We start from the raw sequence: 16,809 nt of genomic DNA, 5'->3' as shown, positions 1-16,809 counted from the left end.
ATAGCAATGATTACTATCACAATATAGAGCTGTTTAACACTGTTACTGAACAAATACTATAGCAATGATTACTGTCACAATATAGAGCTATTTAACACTGTTACTGAACACACTCTATAGCAATGATTACTGTCACAATATAGAACTATTTTGAAATTATCGTGAAATTGATTTTTAAATCAATTCGCCAAGCCCCTGACCATGGTATAGACACCACGGAGCAAAATGTCGACATGGCGCTATAAATACTCCGAGCAATGTGGCGCGGGCTTTCACGGGCCGTCTGTAAAACAACTGCCCTCTCCAGACCAACGAATGCAGCATTTACTACACGGTGAAAGAAATGCAAATGCCCTCCTCCTCTCCTCTCCTCTCCTCTCCTCTCCTCCTTCCATGCCATGCTGGAAGGAAGGCAGCATTCAGGAGAATAGCTTTTTTCCCCCCCGAAGTCTCCTGAACTTGAACACAGTATTTTTGCGTTGAACAAATTTGTTTAGAAATCCATGTCGTATATACACCGGCATCTCTATAGAGCGTCGCAGCCCCTACCAGGGGCCAGGAAATGATTCCCCGTTCATTTTCCTCATAGACATTTCAAAAAGTAGACCTTTTAAGCCTCGTACAAAGCCAACTTGAGTTGTGACAAATCATGACAACAAACAAAAAATTTCGGGCCGAACAAATAATTAGAAAAAAGAAGAAAACGTCAGGTTACAACACTTTGTTTCTTGTTTTTCTTCTTTGTAATTATTTTGTTTGGTCCAAAATGTTGTGTTTATTGTCATGATTTGTCACGACTCCAGTTGTCTTTGTCCGCGGCGTATAAACGTCTTTAAATAAATACTTTTTGAAAAGCCTATGGAGAAAATGAACTGGGAATTCACTTCTGGGTCTCACATCGTCATGAAAGGGGGCGGGACTGCGACGCTCAATAGCTAAAGAGTGCTGGGTTGCGCCCCCGAAAATAGCAGATCTACAAGCTCTCGACGCGACGCGTTGAGAGCTTGTAGATCTGCTATTTTTTTTTTGTCCAAAAGTGCCCTCTTACGGGGTTTTAAGCCCCTGCCCCTCTCTAACTCTCTGCACGTCCCTGACCCAGTTCAGCGGGCTGTCATGTCCCACACGGTGCTGCAGAGAGAGGGACGTCCTCATGTCTGTCATGTCCCACACGGTGCTGCAGAGAGAGGGACGTCCTCATGTCTGTCATGTCCCACACGGTGCTGCAGAGAGAGGGACGTCCTCATGTCTGTCATGTCCCACACGGTGCTGCAGAGAGAGGGACGTCCTCATGTCTGTCATGTCCCACACGGTGCTGCAGAGAGAGGGACGTCCTCATGTCTGTCATGTCCCACACGGTGCTGCTCAGAGAGAGGGACGTCCTCGTGTCTGTCATGTCCCACACGGTGCTGCAGAGAGAGGGACGTCCTCATGTCTGTCATGTCCCACACGGTGCTGTAGAGAGAGGGACGTCCTCGTGTCTGTCATGTCCCACACGGTGCTGCTCAGAGAGGGACGTCCTCATCTCGTTGAGGTCCTCGCTCTGTGCTGTCATGTCCCACACGGTGCTGCTCAGAGAGAGGGACGTCCTCATGTCGTTGAGGTCCTCGCTCTGTGCTGCTGCTTTTAATTGGCTGGCATGCGATCTTGTGACACTGAGAGACGCGTGGATTAAAGTTCCCAGGCCGATTTAATCATCTCTGTCATGTCGTGTCTCTAGAGCAGAGCAGAGCGCTCTGCGCTGCGACAATAACTGATCTGCAAGCTGCTATTTTCACTTATTATGTAAGATAAGCCCATTTAGGGACGTCGAAATAAAAAAAAAGTCTTCTGAAGCTCATAGCGCGCCACTCGGTGGCGCGCTATGAGCTTGTAGATCTGCTATTTTTAAGTAGCTAAAGTGTAACAACATGCTTAGTTAAAACACCAAAAGGGGTTCCCGTCCAGAATAGGTTAGAGCACTTTAATAAAAGCTGTCCAACTAGCAACATGTTCAGAAGTCATCTTCCATAAAACCCTGACGTAACTCTTAACGGTCTGGATTCTGTCATTATAAAAGCAAAGGTTAAATCTACTCGTTTATTTATTTACCTTATATGCAGAACACCAGGAACATTATTACTAAAACATCATTATCTTACATAATAGCCTACATATCGTGTTATTCAATCACAATTTATGTGGGGCTCCTTTCACACTTCAAATGTCATATTAGGACATGGATTAATTTAAAAAGAAAAAGTGGTTCCATTTGTACACTCATTGTTACAGTTACTGTGTGTGTATGTGTGCGTGCGCGTGTTCATGTGCGTGTGCGTGTGTGTGTGTGTGTGTGTGCACATACAGGCATGTCTGAGTCGGAGCAGTCGTTGAAAGGAACGTCACAGATTAAGATCCTCCCTCCTGAAGACATCGAAGGCATGCGCGTGGTGTGCACGGTAGGACCCATGATGTGTGTGTGGTGTGCACGGTAGGACCCATGATGTGTGTGTGTGGTGTGCACGGTAGGACCCATGATGTGTGTGTGTGGTGTGCACGGTAGGACCCATGATGTGTGTGTGTGTGGTGTGCACGGTAGGACCCATGATGTGTGTGTGCGGTGTGCACGGTAGGACTCATGTGTACATGTGTGCGGTGTGCACGGCAGGACTCGTGTGTACATGTGTGCGGTGTGCCCGGTAGGACTCGTGTGCATGTGTGCGGTGTGCACGCACGGTAGGACTCGTGTACATGTGTGCACGGTAGGACTCGTGTACATGTGTGCACGGTAGGACTCGTGTACATGTGTGCACGGTAGGACTCGTGTACATGTGTGCACGGTAGGACTCGTGTACATGTGTGCACGGTAGGACTCGTGTACATGTGTGCACGGTAGGACTCGTGTACATGTGTGCACGGTAGGACTCGTGTACATGTGTGCACGGTAGGACTCGTGTACATGTGTGCGGTGTGCACGGTAGGACTCGTGTACATGTGTGTGGTGTGCACGGTAGGACTCGTGTACATGTGTGTGGTGTGCACGGTAGGACTCATGTACATGTGTGCACGGTAGGACTCGTGTACATGTGTGTGGTGTGCACGGTAGGACTCGTGTACATGTGTGCACGGTAGGACTCGTGTACATGTGTGTGGTGTGCACGGTAGGACTCATGTACATGTGTGTGGTGTGCACGGTAGGACTCGTGTACATGTGTGCGGTGTGCACGGTAGGACTCGGTAGCCGCTCTACAAGCTCACAACACCTCATGATGTGAGGTTGTGTGAGCTTGCAGATCGGATGTTTCCGTCACGGTTTCCCCTGGAACAACATTGACATGAAATATTGAGCACCACTGATATAGAAACATGAGGTATTGAGCACCACTGATATAGAAACATGAGGTATTGAGAACCACTGATATAGAAACATGAGGTATTGAGAACCACTGATATAGAAACATGAGGTATTGAGCACCACTGATATAGAAACATGAGGTATTGAGAACCACTGATATAGAAACATGAGGTATTGAGAACCACTGATATAGAAACATGAGGTATTTCAGAGAACTGTCAGGATTTAGAAGACATCTTTTGTAGAATCGACCTCGGGTCAAAATGGGTTCATATGAAAAAAGCAGTGATCTATCCTGGGCATGAGGTACCAATACAGTGTAAGGCTGCCATCTAGTGGCCACGTTGAACCCGACAGATTACAAAGTGCAGCAGGGGTTTGTTGGACATAATATAAGGCTTTTAATCTTCATATATATTTCATCTTTTTGTTTTGCATTAATTAAAACCATTCAATGTAACCTTTTCAGCTTCTTTGACAACTTATATAAACATTTGTTTTATTTGAGTGTCTGTCCTCGACACTAACTACGGATAAATGTATGTTTATTTTAACCCATTCTGGGCGGGAACCCCTTTTGGTGTTTTATAGCATTATGTTATACTTTAGCTATTGAAAAATAGCAGATCTACAAGCTCATAGCGTGGCACCGAGTGCCGCGCTACGAGCTTGTAGATCTGCTATTTTTTGAAAAATCATGAAAATGTGGCGAAAATCTTTTAATATATATTCTTTCAGAGCGTAACGTTTTTAACTCAAATCTCTGCTTCTGGGGAGGGGTCCCTGGAACCACATATTTTCAGATGGGGGTCCGCGGCCAAATACAGATAATTCTGGGGGTCCTTGACATGACAATTGGTTGAGCACCACTGACATAGAAACAGGGGATTTTTCAGAAAACTTAACATTTAGAAGACATGTTTTTTAACCCATTTTGGGCGGGAACCCCTTTTGGTGTTAGCATTATGTTATGCTTTAGCTATTGAAAAATAGCAGATCTACAAGCTCATAGCGCGCCACCGAGTGGCTACGAGCTTGTAGATCTGCTATTTTTTTTAAATCGAAGAACGACTGACATAGAAACATAACTTTTTCAGAAAACTGTCAGGATGTAGAAGACATTTTTAAGAATCACCCTCAGGTCTAAATGCTTGAACTGTGGTGTGATTTGCAGTTGGCCCGAGAGGTGTTGGACATCGCAGCGTTGATGGTGAAGCCTGGTGTCACCACCGAGGAGATTGACCATGCTGTGCATCTGGTACGCACACACGCACGCACGCACGCACGCACATTATAACCATATAAAATTAAATGGGAGTTAAATGCTGCAATTTGTAAAAATAGCAAAATATGACTCCTAATGTCGTTGAAGTGGGACTCATTTCTATGGGACTCATTTCTAAAAGACTGTGTGTGTGTGTGTGTGTGTGTGTGTGTGTGTGTGTGTGTGTGTGTGTGTGTGTGTGTGTGTGTGTGTGTGTGTGTGTGTGTGTGTGTGTGTGTGTGTGTGTGTGTGTGTGTGTGTGTGTGTGTGTGTGTGTGTGTGTGTGCGTGACTGTGTGTGTCTGCGTGCGTGTGTGTGTGTTCAGGCGTGCACAGCCAGGAGGTGCTACCCGTCTCCTCTCAACTACTACAACTTCCCCAAGTCGTGCTGCACGTCGGTCAACGAGGTCATCTGTCACGGAATCCCCGACCGAAGACCCTTACAGGACGGAGACATCCTCAACGGTACAGAGGCCTTTCAGAGGGGTCCCCGGACCCCCAGGGGTCCCCGGACCCAGGGGTCCTCGAGGGGGCCTTTACACCACTGTTGTTTTTAGAGTTTAGTTTTAGTCATAGTCTCTTAACACCTTGGAGGCCCGGAACTATTTAATCCATTTCATCCAGGGTGCCCATCATTTATAGTGCCCGGACCACTTTTACCGGCGCACCGGAAGCTGGTGTGAATGTGTGTGTAGCAGCTAACAATAGCCACACCACTCTAGAGTCGATCGACAACAACGGGAGGTAATAATAAATCTATCGTGACTAGCGACTGGACCGCTGAGCGCCGTCTAACACAGGATCTTTTTTCAGAATTAGACAGGATGATTTAGATGGCGAGTTATGAACGTTTTAAGATTTTCGTTTTCGTCAGCTAAACAGGCAGGGGAGATTTTCGATGACGTGTCACTTTTTGACACGTCATCGGATCGGGCAACAAGCGCTCCAAGGCTCTAGAGCGATGCGAATGGTTTTGTTATCGTTAATCTCCGTCCTATTTATCAATCTCCGGCTTGGGCACTTGACCATGACCTTGAACTTGGACGGAGAACTCCGCCCCGGGCCTCCAAGGTGTTAATTGAATAGTTTTCATTTAGTTTCACATTTTAGTCAGCGCGACACGTTGTGAGCTTGTAGATCTGCTATTTTCAGCATGCAACCAAGTGTAAAATGACTTATAGTGGATCTCTTGTCCACTAGTCCCTTCCTAACATTTTAGTCTAGTTTTTGTTAGTTTTAGTTTTAGTCATCATAGCTTAGTTTTCATTTACTTTTCACCAGTGGAAAAAAAGGTAGTCGACGAACGTTTCTTTTGTCATAGTTTTAGTCGCTGAAATCAACCCTGCATGAATCTCAACTTTATTTAAATCAACCCTGCATGAATCTCAACTTTATTTAAATCAACCCTGCATGAATCTCAACTTTATTTAAATCAACCCTGCATGAATCTCAACTTTATTTAAATCAACCCTGCATGAATCTCAACTTTATTTAAATCAACCCTGCATGAATCTCAACTTTATTTAAATCAACCCTGCATGAATCTCAACTTTATTTAAATCAACCCTGCATGAATCTCAACTTTATTTAAATCAACCCTGCATGAATCTCAACTTTATTTAAATCAACCCTGCATGAATCTCAACTTTATTTAAATCAACCCTGCATGAATCTCAACTTTATTTAAATCAATGCATGAATCTCAACTTTATTTAAATCAACCCTGCATGAATCTCAACTTTATTTAAATCAACCCTGCATGAATCTCAACTTTATTTAAATCAACCCTGCATGAATCTCAACTTTATTTAAATCAACCCTGCATGAATCTCAACTTCATTTAAATCAACCCTGCATGAATCTCAACTTTATTTAAATCAACCCTGCATGAATCTCAACTTTATTTCCAACCGTGTTTGCGTTAAAAACAAAACGTATTTTTTTGCCAGAAGGTTTTTATTTTCTGGGCCGTAACAGCGAGTCACTGATGGACTCTACGGGCCTGTTCTGGGCGGGAACCCCTTTTGGTGTTTTAAAGCATTACGTTATAATTTAGCTATTGAAAAATAGCGGATCTACAAGCTCATAGCGCACCACCGAGTGCCACGCTATGAGCTTGTAGGTCTGCTATTTTGAAAAATCGTCAAAATGTGGTGCAAATCTTTGAATATATATTCTTTCAGAACGTTTTTAACTCAAATCTTTGCTTCTGGGGGGGGGGCCTGGAACAACATATTTTCAGATGGGGGTCGGCGGCCAATTACAGATAATTCTGAGGGTTCTTGACATGAAAATGTTTGAGAACCACTGATATAGAAACATGAGGTTTTTAACCCTCTGAGAACCACTGATATAGAAACATGGGGGGTTTTTTTCAGAAAACTGTCAGGATTTAGAAGTAATTTGTAGAATCGTCTTCAGGTCTAAACGGGTTAAACCCCTTCATGAATAGTAGTGGTCCGGTGATGGCGGTGGTCTCACGGACCACACGCACTGCACGCACACACCACACGCACTGCACGCACTGCACCGCACACACACACGCACGCACCAAACGCACCGCACGCACTGCACCGCACACACACACGCACGCACCAAACGCACCGCACGCACGCACTGCACGCACACACCACACGCATGCACTGCACGCACACACCACACGCACCGCACGTGCGCGCGCTCCCCTCCTCGCCTCTGATGGAGGGACTTGTCACAGACCCAGCAGAGCAGTGACAAGACGGATGGTTTCATTAGCGTTTACTAGGGGGGGGGAATTAGGGGGGGGGGGGGGGGGGGGACTATCTAAGAAGAACTACTCCATTACAAGCAAAAGTCCAGAATTCTAAATGTACTTGAGTAAAAGTACAAAAGTATCGGCCTAAAAATTTACTTAAAACAGTTTACATGCATATCCCGTGTACCACGCTATTTAACCCATTTAGGCCTGACGTCGAAATTTAAAAAACGTCTCCTAAATCCTGACAGTTTTCTGAAAAACCTCATGTTTCTATATCAGTGGTGCTCAATATTTCATGTCAAGGACCCTCAGAATTATATGTAATTGGCCGCCGACCCCCATCTGAAAATATGTTGTTCCAGGAACCAGGGAAGATTTGAGTTAAAAACGTTCGCTCTGAAAGAATATATATTCAAAGATTTGCGACACATTTTCACGATTTTTCAAAAATAGCAGACCTACAAGCTACAGGCTTGTAGGGCAACATAGCCGTTGCCGCGCTATGAGCTTGTAGATCTGCTATTTTTCAATAGCTAAAGTATAACATAATGTTTAAAACACAAAGGGGTTCCCGCCCAGAATGGGTTCATCCATGTTTCTCCCCCTGCGTAATACGCTAAACCCGCTATTTGTTTTATGTGTTTTAATTCGCCTGTTTTGTAATCATTTAAAAGAAATAGCGGATTTGTCGCAGACCTGGTGACGAGGTGGACGCGTTACGGCCGGGCTCCACCGGACGCGTCAGCGTCGCGTCTCCGTCACCGTCAGGGAATGTTCCCTTTTTAATCAATGAAGGGTGGCTCCACTGCCCGCGTTGACGGAGACGCGACGCGTGCATTAAAATTGAACCGGTGCGTTTTTTGACGCGACGCAGACGCAACGCAACGCGTCCGGTGGAGCCCTGGCGTTATGGCGTGACGTAACCGGACGCGTACTCAGTCCGAGGCAAAGTGAACCAGGGGGTTGTAGGGACGATCTTAGCTTAGCTTTGCTCTTTGAGTAAGACCCGGATCACGGAAGTGGCTTTTTTGTCGGCTCAATAGAGCGTAACAGTCCCACCCCCTCGAGAGACCCGGAAAAGAAATCCCCGTTCATTTTCATCATAAGACTTTTCAAAAAGTATTTATTTAAAGACGTTTACGCCGCGGACAAAGCCAACTGTTGTCGTGACAAATCATGACAATAAACACAATGTTTTGGGCCAAACAAAGAATTAGAAAGTAGAAAAAAACGGCAGGTTACAACACTTTTTTTTGTTGTTTTTCTTCTTTGTAATTATTTGTTTGGTCCAAAATATTGTGTTTGTTGTCATGATTTGTCACGACTCGAGTTGACTTCGTACGACGCTTAAAAGGTCTTTAAATAAATACTTTGTGAAATGTCTATGGGAAAAATGCATTGGGAATTATTTCCTGGGCCTGGCGTCGTCATGAAAGGGGGCGGGGCTGGCGTCGTCATGAAAAGGGGCGGGCCTGGCGTCATGAAAGGGGGCGGGACTGGCGTCGTCATGAAAGGGGGCGGGACTGGCGTCGTCATGAAAGGGGGCGGGCCTGGCGTCGTCATGAAAGGGGGCGGGCCTGGCGTCATGAAAGGGGGCGGGACTGGCGTCGTCATGAAAGGGGGCGGGCCTGGCGTCGTCATGAAAGGGGGCGGGACTGGCGTCGTCATGAAAGGGGGCGGGACTGGCGTCGTCATGAAAGGGGGCGGGCCTGGCATCGTCATGAAAGGGGGCGGGACTGGCGTCGTCATGAAAGGGGGCGGGACTGGCGTCGTCATGAAAGGGGGCGGGCCTGGCGTCGTCATGAAAGGGGGCGGGCCTGGCGTCGTCATGAAAGGGGGCGGGCCTGGCGTCGTCATGAAAGGGGGCGGGCCTGGCATCATGAAAGGGGGCGGGACTGGCGGCATCATGAAAGGGGGCGGGCCTGGCGTCGTCATGAAAGGGGGTGGGCCTGGCGTCGTCATGAAAGGGGGCGGGCCTGGCGTCGTCATGAAAGGGGGTGGGCCTGGCGTCGTCATGAAAGGGGGCGGGACTGGCGTCGTCATGAAAGGGGGCGGGCCTGGCGTCGTCATGAAAGGGGGCGGGACTGCAACGCTCTAACAAATCATTGGAGTGTGTTTTCAAGCAGATTTTCATGGATCAAAGGCGCAAATACTTCGGCTCCAAAACAATCCCGGCAGCCTCGGTATATATATCATATATTTAAGGTATATATCATATATTAAGCCATTTTAGGCGGGAACCCCTTTTGGTGTTTTAAACATTGTTATAATTATCTATTGAAAAATAGCCGACCTACAAGCTACGAGCTACGAGCTATTTTTGAAAAATCGTGAAAATGTGCGTGCAAATCTTTGAATATATATATATATATATATATATATATATATACTTTCACAGCAAACATTTTTAACTCAAATCTTTGCTGGCTGTCGGGGTCCCTGGAACAACGTATTTTCAGATGGGGGTCGGCGGCCAATTACATATAATTCTAGGGGTCCTTGACATGAAATATTGAGCACACAGGTTGTGTGTTTTTGACCTCTTGACCTTTGACCTCTTGACCTTTGACCTCTTGACCTTTCCCTGCAGTGGACATCACCGTCTATCACAACGGTTTCCATGGAGACCTGAACGAGACCTTCTACGTTGGCGAGGTGGACGAAGGAGGCAAGAGACTGGTCCAGACCACCTACGAATGCCTTATGCAGTCTATAGACTCTGGTGAGACCCTTATGAACTCCTTATGTAGTCTATGGACTCTGGTGAGACCCTTATGCAGTCTATCGACTCTGGTAAGACCCTTATAAACTCCTTATGTAGTCTATAGACTCTGGTGAGACCCTTATGCAGTCTATCGACTCTGGTAAGACCCTTATGAACTCCTTATGCAGTCTATGGACTCTGGTGAGACCCTTATGAACTTCTTATGCAGTCTATGGACTCTGGTGAGACCCTTATGAACTCCTTATGCAGTCTATGGACTCTGGTGAGACCCTTATGAACTCCTTATGCAGTCTATGGACTCTGGTGAGACCCTTATGAACTCCTTATGCAGTCTATGGACTCTGGTAAGACCCTTATGAACTCCTTATGCAGTCTATGGACTCTGGTGAGACCCTTATGAACTCCTTATGCAGTCTATAGACTCTGGTGAGACCCTTATGAACTCCTTATGCAGTCTATGGACTCTGGTGAGACCCTTATGAACTCCTTATGCAGTCTATGGACTCTGGTAAGACCCTTATGAACTCCTTATGCAGTCTATGGACTCTGGTAAGACCCTTATGAACTCCTTATGCAGTCTATGGACTCTGGTAAGACCCTTATGAACTCCTTATGCAGTCTATGGACTCTGGTAAGACCCTTATGAACTCCTTATGCAGTCTATGGACTCTGGTGAGACCCTTATGAACTCCTTATGCAGTCTATGGACTCTGGTGAGACCCTTATGCAGTCTATGGACTCTGGTAAGACCCTTATGAACTCCTTATGCAGTCTATAGACTCTGGTGAGACCCTTATGAACTCCTTATGCAGTCTATGGACTCTGGTGAGACCCTTATGCAGTCTATGGACTCTGGTAAGACCCTTATGAACTCCTTATGCAGTCTATGGACTCTGGTAAGACCCTTATGAACTCCTTATGCAGTCTATGGACTCTGGTAAGACCCTTATGAACTCCTTATGCAGTCTATGGACTCTGGTAAGACCCTTATGAACTCCTTATGGAGTCTATGGACTCTGGTGAGACCCTTATGAACTCCTTATGCAGTCTATGGACTCTGGTGAGACCCTTATGAACTCCTTATGCAGTCTATGGACTCTGGTGAGACCCTTATGAACTCCTTATGCAGTCTATGGACTCTGGTGAGACCCTTATGAACTCCTTATGCAGTCTATGGACTCTGGTGAGACCCTTATGAACTCCTTATGCAGTCTATGGACTCTGGTAAGACCCTTATGAACTCCTTATGGAGTCTATGGACTCTGGTAAGACCCTTATGAACTCCTTATGCAGTCTATGGACTCTGGTGAGACCCTTATGAACTCCTTATGCAGTCTATGGACTCTGGTGAGACCCTTATGAACTCCTTATGCAGTCTATGGACTCTGGTAAGACCCTTATGCAGTCTATGGACTCTGGTGAGACCCTTATGAACTCCTTATGCAGTCTATGGACTCTGGTGAGACCCTTATGCAGTCTATCGACTCTAAATAAATTGGGGGTCCCAGAGATAGAAATGCCATTAAATGGGGGTCCGTAGCCTAATGCATGTCAAATTGGGGGTCCTTGAAATTGAATGGGTTGAGAATTACTGCTAGAGCCGTAAACATCTTCTCTTATGGGGGGTCCCTGGCATATCTTCTCTTATGGGGGTCCCTGGCATATCTTCTCTTATGGGGGGTCCCTGGCATATCTTCTCTTATGGGGGGTCCCTGGCATATCTTCTCTTATGGGGGTCCGTGGCATATCTTCTCTTATGGGGGGTCCCTGGCATATCTTCTCTTATGGGGGTCCCTGGCATATCTTCTCTTATGGGGGTCCCTGGCATATCTTCTCTTATGGGGGTCCCTGGTATATCTTCTCTTATGGGGGTCCCTGGCATATCTTCTCTTATGGGGGTCCCTGGCATATCTTCTCTTATGGGGGTCCGTGGCATATCTTCTCTTATGGGGGTCCCTGGCATATCTTCTCTTATGGGGGTCCGTGGGATAATTGGTATCATTTTCGGGGTCCTTGACGTGAAAAGGTTTGGGACCAACTAGTCTAAATCACTGGTAAACTGTCTTCCTCAGTGAAGCCTGGCGTCCGCTACAGAGAGTTGGGGAACATCATCCAGAAACACGCCCAGGCCAACGGCTTCTCTGTGGTCAGGAGTTACTGTGGCCACGGGATCCACCGTCTGTTCCACACAGCGCCCAACGTACCACACTACGCCAGTGAGTACACACACACACACACACACACACACACACAAACAGGCTGTTCCAAACCACACACACAAAAAAAAAGAAAAACATAATTTTTGTTTTAAAAAAAAATAATAATAATAATAATAATATTGGGCTAGGGTTAGTCACTATTGCATTGGTCCTTATAACATGAATGCATCACATGGACCAATTCATCACTTAAGTCATGTTTTAAGGAACGATTCATCACTTAAGTCATGTTTTAAGGACCAATTCATCACTTAAATCATGTTTTAAGGACCGATTCATCACTTAAGTCATGTTTTAAGGACCAATTCATCACGAGATACTGACCCCAACCACATTGTCTGACTGTTGAATTCCTTGCATTTCATTTCCAACATGGTTGGATAATGATAATGTGTGTCTGTGTGTGTTTTGTAGAAAACAAAGCAGTAGGAGTAATGAAGCCTGGACACGTGTTCACCATAGAACCCATGATATGTGAAGGTGAGTTTTCTTCTTCTTTCTAATTATTTGTTCGGCCCGAAATGTTTTGTTTGTTGTCATGATTTGTCACGACAAGAGTTGGCTTTGTTCGATGCTTAGAAGGTCTTTAAATAAATACTTTATGAAATGTCTATGAGGAAAATGAACAGGGAATCATTTCCTGGGCCCTGGTAGGGGGCGGGACTGGGCCCTGGTAGGGGGCGGGACTGGGCCCTGGTAGGGGGCGGGACTGGGCCCTGGTAGGGGGCGGGACTGGGCCCTGGTAGGGGGCGGGACTGGGCCCTGGTAGGGGGCGGGACTGGGCCCTAGTAGGGGGCGGGACTGGCCCTGGTAGGGGGCGGGACTGGGCCCTGGTAGGGGGCGGGACTGGGCCCTGGTAGGGGGTGGGACTGGGCCCTGGTAGGGGGTGGGACTGGGCCCTAGTAGGGGGTGGGACTGGCCCTGGTAGGGGGCGGGACTGGGCCCTGGTAGGGGGCGGGACTGGGCCCTGGTAGGGGGCGGGACTGGGCCCTGGTAGGGGGCGGGACTGGGCCCTGGTAGGGGGCGGGACTGGGCCCTGGTAGGGGGCGGGACTGGGCCCTGGTAGGGGGCGGGACTGGGCCCTGGTAGGGGGAGGGACTGGGCCCTGGTAGGGGGCGGGACTGGGCCCTGGTAGGGGGCGGGACTGGCCCTGGTAGGGGGCGGGACTGGCCCTGGTAGGGGGCGGGACTGGGCCCTGGTAGGGGACGGGACTGGGCCCTGGTAGGGGACGGGACTGCGATAGGGTACAATGGTGAACGATGGTTCTAGTTGGATGTAGCTTTGCTGGTTTCTACTTGGTTGTAGGACCTTTACATCTCTACATCCCCAACTTAACCCATTTAGACCCGAGGACGATTCTACAAAATAATATCTTCTAAATCCTGACAGTTTTCAGAAAAAACAATGTTTCTATGTCAGTGGTTCTCAAATATCAAGGACCCCAAAAATGATATGTAATTTGCCGCCGACCCCCATCTGAAAATATGTTGTTCCAGGGACCCCCCCCAGAAGCAAAGATTTGAGTTAAAAACATTTGCTCTGAAAGAATATATATTCCAAATTTGGGCCACATTTTTCACGATTTTTCAAAAATAGCAGACCTCCGAGCTCGTAGCGCGGCACTCGCTGCCGCTATCGCTATCGCCGGGCGACGTCGCCCCAAAAGATGAATTATTTGTATATTTTTCCGGCCGACGTTCCTCCGCCCACTTTTCGACCATCGCCTGTCCGCCTGCTATCGCCTCTATCGCTGGTAGTCACCTGTAGGGTCCCGTTCACAAATAATGCACTTCTGGAAAATTCGTCTGGCTGTCGCCCTCTGTTAAAACGTACTGTTAGGGAGCGGTTTGGAGTGGCGGGCTCGCTCCCCTTTTCATAAACCCACTCTCCGTTATGGTAAAAATGGTCCTGTGCGTGCGTGCGTGCGTGCGTGCGTGTGTGCGTGCGTGCGTGTGTGCGTGCGATAAAGAAAGATGTCAAGGGCAATAAAGAAAAAAGAAAAAAACAACGTTTACAATACATTAAAATAGATACAAAGTTTAACAACACAAAAAATAGCAAAACATTTTGAGCAAATATTAAAATAACAATTAAAGAGCTATGCACATTCATGTAGGCCTACATTCCAAGGACAATTATCTTAAATTGCGAAAGTTATATGCATTAAAAATATATCTTAAAGTATATGGCAGTATAAAGCCACTAGGTGGCAGCATTGACCAGGAATCGTCAGGGGTTCAATCACATACAGTAAATGAGTCGTTTGAGAATGTACAGATTTATATTATTAAAATAAAACATACCATAATAGTGATAAATGATGTATTCTTATTGGTTAATCTACCTGGCAGCGCACATGGTCATCAGCCCTGCTTTTACCAGCTGGAACATTAACCCCATTTAGGCCTGATGTCGAAATTTAAAAAAGGTATTTTAAATCCTGACAGTTTTCTGAAATTCCTATGTAGTCCAATGGAGTTAAGAGGTTTTGTCCAAAGCACTTTTTACCACTTTCCGTTGGTTCAATATTTTCGAAACGACACACAGACGTAAAGGGTGTTCAATAGCACTGATTTATGCAAAAAATAAAAATCAGAAATGGAGTTATGAGGTGTGTGTGTGTGTGTGTGTGTGTGTGTGTGTGTGTGTGTGTGTGTGTGTGTGTGTGTGTGTGTGTGTGTGTGTGTGTGTGTGTGTGTGTGTGTGTGTGTGTGTGTGTGTGTGTGTGTGTGTGTGTGTGTGTGTGTGTGTGTGTGTGTGTGTGTCCAGGTGGCTGGCAGGACGAGACGTGGCCTGACGGCTGGACGGCGGTCACCCGGGACGGGCGTCGCTCGGCGCAGTTTGAGCACACCCTGCTGGTCACGGAGACGGGCTGCGACGTGCTGACGCGCCGCTGGGAGGGCGGAGGCAGCCCCCACTTCCAGAGCCAAAACTAGGCCCCGCCCCCTGGCCACGCCCCCCAAAGGACACCGCCCCCTCCCAGCACGCCGCTGGGACGACGGTGGCAGCCCCCACTTCCTGAGCCAAAACTAAGGCCTGGCCCCGCCCCCTGGCCACGCCCCTGACCACGCCCCCAAAGGACACCGCCCCTCCCAGCAGTGGGCGGCGGCAGCCCCCACTTCCTGAGCCAAAACTAACTAGGCCCCGCCCCTGGCCACGCCCCCTCCCCCCCAAAGGACACCCCCCCCCCCCCCCCCCCCCCCCCCCCTCCCCCACCAGTGTTGATTTTGTCGACTGAAACCGTGACGAGAAACTGACAAACGAAATGAAAACTTTAAGCTACTACGACTTAAACTATAAGACTAAATAAATATATTGACAATTTCGTCGACAAATAAGTATAAGTCATTTTACACATGGTTGCATGCTGAAAATAGCCGATCTACAAGCTCGGCTATTTTCAGCAGGTGTAACATAAACCGTTACGAACGGTATTGAGCCCCGCCAAAATACATTTTAGTCGACTAAAATCCTGTGATATTTAGCTGACTAAAACTAGACTAACACTACAACATTTCAGGTGACTAAAATGTGACTAAAGCTAAATGAAATGTTATTCCATTTAGAAAAAGAAAGAAAATGGCAAAATCAACACTGACCCCCCCCCTCCCCCAACGCCATTCCCTCTGGATCGCGCACACACACACACACGCAGACACACACACACACACACACACTATGCTATAATACTTATGAGGGCGAGACCCGATTTTAGGATTGCCATTTCCGTAATGCGATGCTTCGCCGGTGTGTCGCGCATGCAAACCTAAAGCCGAGAATAGCCGACCCACAAAGCACACGTGAGCCTCTGGTAGGTTAGGCTATTTTCGCCGCGCAACTTAAGTCCAAATCTGTGAAAATTCCAACCTCCCAAAACCCTAAACGTAACCTCTGAATGCGTCTCCCGAACCCGAGCCCCCAATCGGTCCCTAATTTGAACGACCCCCAGATGTGTTTTCACCATAATAATTCATTCTTCTATCCCTAGCAACTATAGGCATGTAACGATAGATCTTATATCGATATGTATCGATATTAATCCCGACGATATGAATCGATTTAATAAAATAAAATAAATGTCAATGTATTTATTTTGTTTAGCTAGTGAATTATGGTGTGTGTGTGTGATGTGAAATGTGAGCTTTCCATCATAATAAAAGTCAAAAGTAATGCTACTTCTTTTGCAATGTAGTTAAATAAAAAATGTGAAAAAAGCTCGGGGGGGGGGGGGGGATAAATTATATAATATTAAAAAAACACTAATTTTTCTGGATTTTTTTTGTTTGTTTAAAATATCGTGAAAATCGAGTGAATCGTTACATGCCTACTAGCAACCCAACCAGGTTGACGATCCAACGACCATGTATTTATTATCATTATTATACTCCTTTATATCCATAAATCAATATTTTCTCCCGTGAGGACCAGGAAAATTGTTACATTTCTCAAATTCTACTTTACAGTAGGGGACATTTGGCCCTCATAAGTATTGTATTAATAATACTACACGCACGCACATACACACACACACACT

The 16,809-nt window shown here is 46.7% G+C and overlaps 1 protein-coding gene across 1 annotated transcript in view; it reads left to right on the top strand.

Moving 5' to 3' along the window:
• Positions 1–16,809, top strand: part of metap1 (methionyl aminopeptidase 1) — a 38,665-nt gene extending 21,856 nt beyond the window's left edge. Inside the window, exons 5-11 of the mRNA XM_079527686.1 lie at positions 2,344–2,435; positions 4,506–4,589; positions 4,921–5,059; positions 9,922–10,053; positions 12,129–12,272; positions 12,690–12,755; positions 15,045–16,809. Coding sequence (XP_079383812.1) covers positions 2,344–2,435; positions 4,506–4,589; positions 4,921–5,059; positions 9,922–10,053; positions 12,129–12,272; positions 12,690–12,755; positions 15,045–15,211 — 824 coding nt within the window. The 3' untranslated portion in view covers positions 15,212–16,809. The remainder of the gene's footprint in view (positions 1–2,343; positions 2,436–4,505; positions 4,590–4,920; positions 5,060–9,921; positions 10,054–12,128; positions 12,273–12,689; positions 12,756–15,044) is intronic.

This window comes from Electrona antarctica (assembly GCF_951216825.1).
Source record: "Electrona antarctica genome assembly, chromosome: 18".
In the NCBI taxonomy this organism is placed as follows: domain Eukaryota; kingdom Metazoa; phylum Chordata; class Actinopteri; order Myctophiformes; family Myctophidae; genus Electrona; species Electrona antarctica.
Note: the sequence above shows the minus strand (reverse complement) of the source record. Positions and strands in the feature narration are given on the sequence as shown.